Source organism: Cryptomeria japonica, chromosome 1, assembly GCF_030272615.1.
Source record: "Cryptomeria japonica chromosome 1, Sugi_1.0, whole genome shotgun sequence".
Taxonomy (NCBI): domain Eukaryota; kingdom Viridiplantae; phylum Streptophyta; class Pinopsida; order Cupressales; family Cupressaceae; genus Cryptomeria; species Cryptomeria japonica.
The window spans coordinates 303407650-303421432 of NC_081405.1; the positions used below are offsets into that span (position 1 = coordinate 303407650).

At 34.8% G+C, this 13783-nt stretch overlaps 1 protein-coding gene across 1 annotated transcript in view; it reads right to left on the minus strand.

The window, feature by feature from the left end:
- LOC131026893 (kinesin-like protein KIN-13A) overlaps positions 1–13783 on the minus strand; it is a 92523-nt gene that overhangs the window by 47175 nt on the left and 31565 nt on the right. The window contains exons 6-7 of the mRNA XM_057956896.2: positions 5347–5428; positions 4839–5001 (exon numbers count right to left, since the gene is read on the minus strand). Coding sequence (XP_057812879.2) covers positions 4839–5001; positions 5347–5428 — 245 coding nt within the window. The remainder of the gene's footprint in view (positions 1–4838; positions 5002–5346; positions 5429–13783) is intronic.

Here is a 13783-nt window from a genome sequence, read left to right on the forward strand (position 1 = left end):
TGGTTGGCCCTTCCTTGTGCCCTAGTTGACCCTTTTCTTTGCAAATCACTGCCATCAATATTTATAGAGGCTATGATCTAAGTTAGGGACGTGAAATGCGTAGGATTAGTGCCAGTGCAGAAGGACACAGTTCTATGCCTCAGGCTTTGCCACAGAACTTAACCAAATTCTCCTAAAATCTGCTCCGGTTCACTAAAATTTCCAGTAAGGCAGACTTCATTTGTATTTGTCTAAAGACCGGGCCACAAAATTGAATTCTAATTTGAATTTCATCGCAACTTAAATCTGTTAATATATTCAAGGATTTCTGAACTTGCTTATCTGAGTAGGGTTTGTGTGCTGGACAGTAAGTTGTTTACAGAGATTATTCAGTGTTATTTTTAATTATTACAATCTGATGCAGTTGTTTCTTTTACACTAAGTTGTGGGGTTCGGCTATGCAAGGGCCTAGTACCAGTCCAGATCTGGATCCTGGTACGGTTCACCTGCGGGTCACACCAGTGTCCATGGTCGGGCGGTCCAGTTCAGCCTAGGCGAACCTTGACAGTTGGGCGCCCCAAAAGTGAATTTTTTTTGCAAAATTTAATAAATTTTTGAAATCTGTCTCTTGCAAATGAAAAGTAAAACCCTAAAAGTGACATTCGAAACACACACTTGGTTCATTTTCCTCATTTGTTTTGCAAACATCAGTTTTTTCATTTCACATTGAGCAAAGTTTGGGTTCCAACATCAAATAGGAGTTGAAAATCGATTTTTGAAGCTTGAAAGAGGTAGCCTTTTGTACATTTTTTTCAACCATTTTTGTTTCACAAATATGAAACATTATTTGTTTGGTTTACCTTTTTTTTTCATTCTTTTGTTTTTGTTTTTGAATGTGTTCATATAATTTCTTGCCATAGAAACAAGAACGGCATCTACCTATTCCTCCATAGACACAAATGAACAACAAAAACAGAAATCAGATCAAAATTCTCCCCTATGGAAATATATTGACATTATACAACTGCTTCTAGGAGGTGGGGGATACCATTGGAAATGCCAAGGATGTGATAAAGAATGTAATAGTTCATATTATCAGGTGGTAGGCCATTTGTGTGGAATACCGGGAAGAGGCATCAAAAAATGCCCTGGAAAAAATGGTCTGCCTATACCACAACAAACAGTGTTAAAATATTAATGAGCATGAAGAAGCAAAAGAGAGAGAAGCTCGTAGATTAAATCAAACCGTTTCAAAAAAAACAAAGGGAATAGAACCCCCATCTAATCCCAATATTGTAGTAGAAAACCACCCATTTTTTTCCACAACTAAGCCTGAAAATGAAGCACCCATTGCACACAAAAGATCAAAGGGGCCTTTAGAATCTGCATTTCAAAATGAGAGTTGAGACATTGCCAACTAAGATGTGGCACGATGCATATATGCAAATGGGTTGGCTTTCAATGTTGTTCACTCCCCATATTGGAAAAACAAGAGGGTATAAGGGCCCAAGTTATGAAAAGGTACCCCTTGTTGGAAGGAGAGGTGAAGAGAGTTGAAGATGCATTGAAGCCCCTGAGATACATGTATCCTTTGTTTCAAATGGGTGGAAACATTCCAAAAATCGTCCCTTGATCAATGTCATAGCGCTGTCCCCTAAAGGGGCAATGTTTTTGAAAGTTGTGGATTATGAGGGCCAAGTAAAAGATGGGCAATTTATTGCAGATATTTTCATCTCTACCATTGAGACAGTGGAACCCCATAATGTTGTTCAAGTCATAATGGACAACACAAAGAATTGTAGAGCTACTAGGTTGTTGGTTGAGGAACGCTATCACCATATCTTTTGGACACCTTGTGTTGTCCATTCACCCAAACTAATGCTACAAAATATTGGGAATAAAATTGATTGGATCAAACAAGTGTATGCAGAGGTCGAGGACATCTAGATGTTCATCACAAACCATCACATGTCTCAAGGGATTTTTAGATCTTTTTCAAGTTTTGAGCTATCGAACGTAAGTGAAATAGTAATTTAATTTTACATTTTCAATTTTTTTTATTTTCAATGTTCATAATTTGATTGTGTAAACTATAATGTGTATTCTTCTTTAAAGTGTGTCTTTATTTTTTAATCCAATGGCTTTAATTTCTGTTATATGTTGCTGAAACCGGTTTTGCATCTAACTTGAGGCGACTTGTGAAAGTTTTGGTGGCACTTTGTAATATGGTGATCAGCCAAAATTGAGCTATGTGGAAGCAAACGTAACACTGAGAAGGCAACAAGAATTAGGCAAATGATATTAGACGACTCATTCTGGGATCTTGTGAAATATCTCCTTAGTTTCACAGAGCCCATTATGAGCATGATTCACTACACTAACATGGATAGGCCTTGCATTGGAGAGGTTTATGATGGCATTGACTCAATGCTTGAGTAGATGAACTGCATCATAAATGCAAAAGAGCAAGACCTCGAGGAGACTTTCTTCAAACAATTGCAAGCAATTTTTGTAGAAAGGTGGAATAAGATGACCACTCCTTTACATTTTATTGCCTATGCCTTGACACCAAAGTACCATAGCAATCAATAACTTGATGAACCCGGAAGGCTTGCACCATGGAGAGATTTAGAAGTGTCTGATGAGTACAAGGCAGCATTCCTTAAACTCTACCTTGAAGATGATGGGCAAAATGTGATTACAAATGAGTTCACAGATATTGTGAATGCAAATGATCTAAGTGTTGACGCTCTTCGTCATAGATTCAAGAAAGTTGCTCAAAGTTGGCGGTACTCCCATGGCACATGCTTTCAAAACCTACAACCCTTCGCAATCAAAATATTATCACAAGTTTTATTTACAGTTTATTTTGTCTTCATAGGTTGCTAGTAATTTTATAAACTTATAACTTCAATTGTTTACATTAATTTTATTTACAGTTCAGCTGCATCAGAAAGAAATCGGAGCACATATTTTTTCATCCACTTAGTAAATCGCAATAGATTGCAATCAAAAAGAGTGCAAAGAAGTTAGTATATGTGCATTCCAACTTGCATCTTTTTTCACACAAGCAACATGACTACAAGCAAGGGGAGTCGAAGATGTGGGCTATAGAGATAGAGCATACTGACTTGGATGCTTCCACTTCTCAGCTTGTTGCATTTGATGACTCAGAAAGCGAGCACACTAATAGTGCAAGGGGAAGTGGCATTGGCATTGGTTCATCTAATGTCGATGTCAATGATGAGGAGGATGAGAATGATGAGAATAATGATGTTGATGATTTAGAGAATCGATTTGATGATTAAACTTTAAAAATTAAAACTATAGTTCCAATTATTGAAACAATGATACTTGAACAAGATAAAATCATTTTGTCATTTTGATATTGAACTTGATGTATATGATGCTATGATTCCAAGTTTGTGTTGGTTTTGTTGTTTACATGATGCTATGTAACATTATAATTTTTACATTGTTTTTGTACTAACGAACCCAAACCCGTTTTCAAAATTTTGTCGTACCAGCATACCGGGTTCTCGAACCCAAACCGGTGCCCGAACCCAAATCAACAACTTAGCTTTTACACAGACATTTTCTGTGAAATCTAACAAATAACTGGCAGAAAGTGGAGGTGTAAGCAACCTTAGGGTTTGACAACCAAACCAGGGGAATTTCAGAATTGGCTAATATCCTCCAACTCCTTTTTGTCCCTCCTATCTCATTTATCTTACTTTTTACATATTCAAAATAACTTAGTTTACCAAATTTTTTTTATCAATTCTCTATTTTGATTGTTTAATCCCCCAACCTACTTGAATTAATTCAAATCTCTCTTACTGATTTTGTTTTAACAACTGACAGCTTAAGCATACCTATAAGAAATCTTCCCATTTCCAACAATCGAAAACAAGTAATCTGCAGGAAACCAAAAATAAAAAATACAATTTTCAATTTGAGAAACCTACAATTATCTTAGCATTCAAACAATATACTCCTGATTACAATACCGATGTGATGATCTTAACTGAAAAGTGGCTAGCCCAATGTAATCATCAACCTACTTGAATTAATTTAAATCTCTCTTACTGATTTTGTTTTAACGACTAGCAGCTTAAGCATGCCTATAAGAAATCTTCCCATTTCCAATAATCGAAAACAAGTATTCTGGAGGAAACTAAAAATAAAAAATACAATTTTCAATTTGAGCAGCCTACAATTATGTTAGACTTCAAAAAAAAATGCTCCTGATTATAATACCAATATGATGATCTTAACTGACCAAGTGGCTAGCCCAGTGTAATCATCAAGCTCAAATTCATGTCATTCTCGATCACACAAGAAGTGGACACAAATGCTTTTGAGGATGCTTTGCCCATATAGTTTTCAATATTTGAAACTGTCAAACAGATCTCAAATAATATTAATTTTTAAATCATACTTGTAGAAAACTTGCCATAGGAAACAAACTGTAAAAAGTGGCATTAATGACCAACCTAAAACCGGTACCATAATGTTAGACTTAAGCATCCATTCATAGAAGCTTAACTTAAAATGAAGTTTGCAAGATGAAAGCAAATTTTCTGATAAATTTTACAAACATTTGAATATTTCAGGAGAAACTGACCCTGTTTTCATTTTTCAAACTTAATGCCAAATTTTGATGAGACATTTTTGTGTTACCAAATTTCTTTCACAAATTTTGTGGTCGATAAATTTAAAGCTGAATTTAAATCAGACAACATAGATTGCTACATGTGAGAAATTTTAAAATTTGTTCACTATTGGCAGTATAGTTCTTAACTAATGTGCCATCACCTTCTATGAAATATTTAAGGAGGGCTGGAAGTGCATCATACCTCCTATCACTGAGAAGATCGAAGAGTTTGCCCCCATAAATTTCAAAAAAGCTAAGCCACAGGTGGAATCCTTGATTTCGGTATACAGGTTGATTCATACGACCTAGTATATCCTCTGATGCCTTAAGAGGTAATGGCTGCATTGTGTAGGTTTTTCCACTACCTGGTTACAAAAAGAAATTGAAGAAAGAAGTGACAGAGGATCAAGATAAACAAGCATTTCTAATCTCTATATTTCAGTATTACAGACAAGTGATAAATGATGCTCAGCAGTGAAAACTCAAGCTACTGCACAACAAGACAATAAATTCATATGAAAGACAATATCTCAATGTTTCCATCTAAACAACCAGCCTATTCAATATGGCAGGGGACAGAGATCAAACAATGATACTTGTCCACCAAAACTGAACTGGCTGCACAATTACACATTTACTCGAGTACCAACTACCACCAGCAAGTTCATTTTGTCACAGGAGAACAAAACTAATGAAAGCTGCGGACTAACCTGTCTGACCATATGCAAAACATGTTGCTTTTGTGCGATGAAAGAGAATGGGAATAATGGGTTCCACAGTACATCGATAAACCTGCAAATTCAATTAATATTTAAGCCTAAAATAAATTTGAACAATGTAAGATAACTATATAAAAACCACAGTGCCTGCCCAGAACATCCTAGAATCCTTACATCAATGAATGGTACAGATTTGCACATATAACACTGGAGAAGTATATAGAAATAAAAGCTTTTTACCCTTCTTTGTCTATTCAAGCGACTTGTTTCTGGAGATATATATTCAAACAATGTATATTCAAAGTCCACAGTAGCAAAAATCGTTTGGGGAAAAAATCGGCAAACAAAAAGTAAAAGATTTTTTGAAAAAAATCAGGGAAAAAAAATCGGCAAAAAATCGTGAAAAAATAGGATATAAAAAAAAAACATAAAAAATTGTAGAAAAAGAGACAACTATTTTTTAAAATAACTTAAGGGCATTTCCATAGCATAGAGATATAAAGAGCAAATAAAATAGAGTTTAACCCATGAATTATAGAAAATAATTTTTTGTTGTTTATATTCATATTACTAATTACATAGGCAAATATTCAGTTAACTTTTTACGAGGGCGGTCACCAAATACACCAAATAGTTGTTTAAGTCTGAGATCAAATATCAACTAAGTCTATGAAGTAACTGAGATCAAAAGTTAATAGACAAATAGTCAAAGTGGAAGCCATCTTGAAGTGATCCAAGAATTTCATTGTGATTGAGGCAAGGAGTTTTGTAGGGTTAAGTCGATATTTTAGAAAGCTTATCAAATCATATTCCACAATTGCAATGTTTTATATCATAGTAACAAAAATCGTTTGGGGAAAAAATCAGCAAACCAAAAATATAATGTTTTTTGAAAAAAAAGGGTAAAAACTTTGATTTTAAAAAATCGTAAAAATTTGTAGAAAAATAGACACAAACTACTTTTTTTTTAAAGTTAAGGGCATTTCCATTGCATAGAGATATAGAGAGTAAATAAAATAGAGTTTAAACTTTAACCCATGAATTGTAGAAAATATATTTTTGTTGTTTATATTCATATTGCTGATTACATAGGCAAATAATCATTTAACTTTTTAAAAGGGCAGCCACCAATTACACCAATTAGGTTGTCTAAGTCTGAGATAAAAGATTAGCTAAGTCTATGAAGTAGCTGAGATAAAAATTTATCAGACAGAGATCCAGCTATTGTTAGCAATTTAGTAAAAGTGGAAGCCATTTTGAAGTGATCCAAGACTTTCATTGTGATTGAGGCGAGGAGTTTTCTAGGAGTAGTTTAATATTTGGGAAAGCTTGTCAAATCATATTCCACAGTTGCAATACTTTATATTCCCTGATGGCAATTGGTAAGTCTTTTATATGGGGTAGAATTCAACAAAAGGCATTTATTTAGCTGAAGTAAAAGATTAGCAAGCCACTATCAATCAACAAAAAAGATTAGCAAACCACTGGTTTTGGCAATATCTAGCTTGCAACTACTATTTTAGATAGAGACCAATTTTAATGATTGTGTATTGGAGGCCCTTTTATTACAACTATGTAAGCTTGTTTATTGTCATCCATATTTATTTCGTGGAGCACTTTAGATATATTGCTCACATAATGAATTGTATGTCTTTGTTTGTGCAAATATTAACTATATCAATTATAAATTATAAATCATATATCTATATCTATATATATATTAAATGTCTTCGGACATTTAGTGTTGTGGTGGAAACACTCCATTGGTGAGGCAGCCACCAAGGTTCAAAGCCTTGATGGGCCATTGAGCTTGCAGGCTTTCTGCCTTTGTTGGGTCGTTGAGCTTGTGGGTTTGAACAAGTGAAGTGTGGGGAATGATGAACCCCCCGAAAGTGGACAAAATAACAAACTTTTTCAACGTTGATTCCACATTGACTCTGATTTCGTATCAGATCAACCCTAATTCTAAGCAATTCAATAATTTCATGTGTTTTCCTAGGGTTTTGCAATTTTTTTCAATGAATTTTTTCACTTTTTTTGCCATTTTTGGGGATTTTTAACATGATTTAATGTGATTTAAATACAAAAAATCATTGAAATTGGGTCAACGATTTTTTCATGAATTGGGATTTTTTGGGGGAATAAATCAGCTAGCTCCAGGAATCAGGATTAACCGGGTATAATCGCATTTTTTTGCAGCTTCTATGATTCAAACTATATCTTCATATTCCAACAATGTATATTCAAATTTGAAATAAACGTCTACACAAAAATTGAAGACAAAGAAAATCTCTTTGTGACTAAAGCAAAGCTATAGTCAGCATTCTGAAGGCTAGTAAATTATATTGTAACTTCCTCTAAATTCCTAGCTAATGACAAGTATGTCTATCATTACAGTAAAAGTATAGGCATAGGCATAGATAGACTTTACATTCTTTTTGATGCAAAAGCAGTGATACACCAAGCATATAGTAATAACTAATAAACTATCATTGATAGAATAATAAGATTGTAATAAACTAGCACTGATAGTAATAAACTATCAGTAATAGAATAATAAGATTGTAATAAACTATGTTCCACCAAATTTCCAAGATGGGGGGGACATCGAGACGGGGGGACACGTTTTCAGGACGGAATTTCTTGAAGCCATTCTTGGGGACTGCAAGGAATGGCTATATTAAAAATCGGGAGAGTTTCTAAAATATAGGTAAATTTCAAATATTCATATTCTCGATCATTTCCATTATGGAAAGATCATCTTGTAATTTTTTATAGGAGTATTCCTCTCCTGAATTAATTTCAACATCGAATTATCATTTCATTGTATCAAATGCTTAGGTTCTATTTTGGCGAATTTTAGTAAAAAAATTTGTGGGTTTTCTGATTTTTTTCCACAAAAAAACATCGAAGGATTTTGCTTGATTTTTCCACAAAAAAACATGGAAGGGTTTTGCTTACTTTTTCAAAAAAATCAGGGAGTTTTTATTTTTGATTACTACGCGTGATGGCCAAGAGTAAAATTTTTGAACAAATTGGGGGTTTTGTATGATTTTCTTCTCAAAAATCATGGATGGGTTTTCTAATTTTCCTCCACAAAAAATCATGGAGGGTTTTGCACAGTTTACTCTTCAAAAATCACAGCTTCTCTGTTCATTTTTTGCAAAAAAAAATTCACACAAAAATCATGGGTTCTTTCTCTACTAGAGGGTTTTCTGATTTTTTCCACAAAAAAAATAATTAAAGATGTTGTCGTCATCTGGGTTTTCTGATTTTTTTCCAAAAAAAATCATGTGAGTTTTTTGCACGATTTTTAAGAAGCTAATCTCAGTGTCTCTAAATAAAGAGAGGGATGGCTTTGCTACCCAACATCATGTTGGAAGAATTGTGGTACAAGGATTATGGTAAAGTTGGTCATATGCAAAAGTTTTGTAGAACTAGGAATGGTCTCAACAATAGGCTCATGTCACAGAGCATTCTAAGGAGACAAGGGCATCCTTCTATGCATTTCCGGCCAAATGACCTACAGATTATGTCACATCTTATGTAGGGTAGTTAGTGGAATGACCATTACAAGAGGGTATTAAAATAATATACTAGTATTGATATAATGGTCATCTTAGTCCTTTAGTTAGTATTTAGAAACTTTCATTTATGTCTTTCATCTTTAGTTAATTTTAGGAAGTTTCCTTTCTATCTTTCGTGTTTCTATTCTCGATCATTTCCATTATGGAAAGATCATCTTGTAATTTTCTATATAAGGAGTATTCCGCTCCTTAGTTAATTATTGTAGCGTCATAAATTGTATTCACATACAATTTCATCCTCACTTAGACCTCACCTTGGCACTTCGGCTTTCGATGCCCAATGCCTATTTTGATTCTGCTCACACCACCTGGAATCCTACATTTTCACCTTCTTCCTCGTCTTCCCTCCAAGTCTGACAACTAATTGTTAGGACCAAGGAGCTAGCGCCCAGCACCCTGGTCCTCTCAATTAGCACCCATTTTTGGTCCTCATAACGATTATCTTAGATGAGCAAAAAATTTGATCCAGTGTCAACCTACTCCAGAAATTCAATTAATTTTCAAGCAATCAAGTATGAAAGGAGGTCAACCCCTCTCATTTGAAACCTAGTTTCTAACAAGCAATCTCCTAAGTGAAATCAAGATCCTAATTCAATTCAAGTGAGCAAGCAATCAAGCATTCATCAAGCATTCGAGAAGTAAAGTCAAGTTCAAGCATTCAATATGGCATACATGATCAACCTTTTATAAAGACATTCTATAAGACATCCTAAACCCTTGCATGAGGACCCAAACAAATCTTCATCAAGGTATACATTTTAATTACAAGCATTTTACTTCAAATTTGGCCTTTCCCTCAAAAGGAAAGCATCTTGCAATAAATTACTATCTCAATTTCAAAGTTAATTCCTAAACTGGAGTTTGACCTAAAGCAAACCCCTATCCACAACATTTTCCCTCTCTTTCTGTGTGCAGGAATTAGCTCGAGAGTTGTACTCAGGGATGCCAACAAAGTTGACAACAACGAACAGGTTCAGCTTTCGATGAAGCGAAATTAGGAGGATCAGGGCAAATTTGTACTACTTGATCCCAAAAATCAGCCCAAACTTCTAGGAATGGGTTTTGACTATATAATTTTGCCCAAATCTTTGATTGTGGCTCTATTGGATATTTGTAGCAAACTATTTTCATTAGTTTGCTTCAAATTCTCAACTTTTTGCCCTAAACTAAAACAATACAATTACAATTACATTTTCAACTCAAACAAAAGGAGAATAAGGACTACAATAAGCATTCAATGCTCTTCCTAACAAAATTGAGGTTGGGTCTATTATCTTTACCCCTCCCCCCCCCTTTAATGTAATGAAGGTGAAAGATAGGTTATTTCCTAGTTTACAAAGCATAACTTGTGAAACCCTAATCTAATTTTCCCACTATAGCAATTACAACATCAAATTATCATTTCAGTTACTTGGGCACAACCTTGGGCAAACCCAAGATACTCTCATTGCAAGACATGTTTCTGCACCCATTTGTTCTGGTATCAAGAGCCCAGGGGGCATATTGGAAACTTAGATTTTTGGTCATTCATGGGCATTACTATAACTTCTTTCTTTCTTAAGGAACAAAGAATATAAGATGACAAAAGCAAATGAAAATTCAACAACAATGGTTACAATGGTTGTGTGCATTAGCTAATCACAAAAATCTTATGTCCAAAACAAAAAGAAAATCATAAGCATGCTTACTAAATTCTCCAATTGTAACTGAATCATATGAAATTACAGACAATAAGTACAACTTACCATGACTCATTTTCCCCAAATTATTGTATGGTACTAGAAAATAAAGAATAGTCAACATCATAGTTGAAAGAATTGTCTATAACACACTAGACGCACAAGTACTCGTGCACCATAACTCATGATGAGTTACTCGCACAAATACTCCATGTCGCATTTTCTTCTAGACTCGCCATAATTCATATGAAAAACTCATCAAAAATCAAAAAAATAGGTCTCAAAACTCGTCATTTTTTATATGAATAGGGCAATTTGTGAAAATATTAACCTTTTAAAAAAGATTAACAGTATTTTTGGATAAAATAGAAATGATTTTCGCAACTCACAACTTAGGGCACGACATAGCAATGCACGAGGAAGTAACATGTTTTCATGTTTTATAATATGCAATTTAGATAATACAATATAGTTAAATAACATAATTATACATTTAGAATAATATATTATATACAACAGTATATATTTATTTATTATTCTTAATTCAATAATATATTTAGGATAATAAATAATATACAACAATATACATTTTTAATAATATATAAAATACAAAAGTACTTATTTATAATATACAACAATATATAATATGCATTTAGAAATTAGAATAATACGATATAATTATATAATATACATTTAGAATATATAATGTAATTATATTAATGTTAATATTTTCTAATTTTTTTTAAATGTAGATTTAGTTTGATATGTATGTATTTATGATTTATAATTTTCATTGATACCTGTTGTGATGTATTCACACATCGCCCCATTGCAAATGGGGACCCCTACTTTTTTTTGCTTTCTAGGGTTTGTTTTCTAGGTCTTTTAGGGTTTTGTCTATTAGCCTTTGCATGATGAGTGTTGTCAAGGGGATCGCTGGATAGCAGGCTCTGCTTGAGCTAGGTTGAGTCAATAGATGCTCCAGGTTAGGGTTTCTTTGAAAGTTTTCCTTAGGGCCTGGTTTTGCTCTTGTTGCTAATTGTGTCTTGCTTGGTGAGTTTGTATCATCCTTGAAGGTCCGAGCTAGGTCAAGTTGGTGAGTGATGAAGTCTGGAATGTCATCCTGATCTTCAAATGCCCTGAAATTTGGCTACATCTGGAATGTCCTAATCCTGAAATTTGACTAAGTCTGGAAAACTAAAGAATCCTCCAAAAACTAGAATTTGCATTATAACTCCTGGAGGTCCGAAACCACTCTCAAACATCCTAACAGTATATATGGAATATAACTTAAAGTATAAGAATACTTAAATGTTATATTCCATAAAATGATCCTAACGGAGAGGCTAAAATGTCAAATTTCGCTCCTGACCCTTCCAAAGGGTCCAGAGCGAAAATTCACCAAGGACTCAAGATCTCACCTAAGTCAAAGAGTGGTTGAGCGAACGGGCAAGGATATAGAAGGAAATGGATCTAGGATCAAGTCTAAGACAGGGCAGTTTGAAGGTGAATTGAGCCTAGAATAGGAATTTCGCTCCTAACCCTTCCAAAGGGTGCAGAGTGAATTCCTCTACAAGACACTCCACCTTGACCCAAACTATAAGCTAACCCATTCCTAGGTTTGAATGAAGGAAAAGGCACTTGTTTGAATGAAGAAATGTGAAAATGAAGCCAGGACTTGAGCTCAAAGAGGAATTTCACTCCTGACCCTTCCAGAGGGTCCAAAGCGAAATTCTTAGAAGAACCCTTTTTCTTCCTTGTTTGCACTGAAAATCTTGTTCCTTGATCATAGTGGGGGTAGACGGGTATGTTCTTGCCTTAGGGAGTGACTAAAAGAGATGAAGTTAAGGATTTTGGCCTAAAATAGGAATTTCGCTCCTAACCCTTCCAAAGGGTCCAAAGCGAAATTCTTCATAAGCCTCATTTGCGTCCTTGCTTAGACTACCAACCTAGGTCCTTGGGCATAGTTGGAAGGAGAATGATATGTCTTTACCTTTTGAGGTGATAGAATGTGGAAGAATGGAGGATTTTGACCAAAACATGAATTTCGCTCCTGACCCTTCCAAAGGGTCCAGAGCGAAATTCACCTTTTCCTCTATTTTGCTCTTTCATATGGCCAAGTTTTAGATTTTTGAGGCATAGTTGAGGAGACTTGGATACATGTTTGCCTTGGAGAGAAGGTTTAAGACTACAAAATGATGGAAATTAGCCTAAATCAAGATTTTCACTCCTGCCCCTTCCAAAGGGTCCAGAGTGAAAATCCTTATAAACCTCAAATTCTCACTTGTCAAGACTAATTTCCTAGTTTCTAAGGCATGTATGGAAGTTTTAGACATATTTTTGCCTAAGGAAATGACTAGAGGTAGAGGAAATGGAGGATTTTAGCCTAAAACAAGATTTTCGCTCCTGACCCTTCCAAAAGGTCCAGAGCGAAATTCTTGAAAACACTCATTTTCCCTTTAGCTAAAGTCAGGACCAAGATGGAGATGCAAGGAGAATGGTCTATGTTTGCCTCCTAGAAGAAATTGGAGTTGAAAAGATGAGCAATCAAGCCTAAAACAAGATTTTCACTCCTGACCCTTCCAAAGGGTCCAGAGCGAAAATCTACCTAGACCTCATTTCCTTCCTTGTTTGATCAAATTTTTAGTATCCAAAGCATGCTAGCAGGAAGATGGACATGTTTTTTGCCTTTGGGAATGTTTGAAACCAATGAAAGGTGGAGATTTTATCCTAGAAACTTGAATTTCGCTCCTGACCCTTCCAAAGGGTCCAGAGCGAAAAACACTAAAACCATCCTTTTCTCCAAATTTTGAGTGAAGTCAGGCATAGACTAGGGTGAGATAAGCTATTTGGAATGCCTTGGAAAGATTTTTGACCATCTTAATGCAAATTTTGAGCTAAAAGGTGAATTTCGCTCCTAACCCTTCCAAAGGGTCCAGAGCGAAATTCTTCAATCTACCTATTTCCTCCTTGTGTCAAGTCAAGGCTTTGAGTCCTAAGGCGTGGTTGAGTTTGAAATGATGTTGCTTTGCCCTGCAAGATAAATTGAAGTGAAGGAAATGAAGAGTTGAGACCTAAAACTTGAATTTCGCTCCTGACCCTTCCAAAGGGTCCAAAGCAAAATTCTAAATTTCACCTAAATTGCTCATAATGAAGATCAAG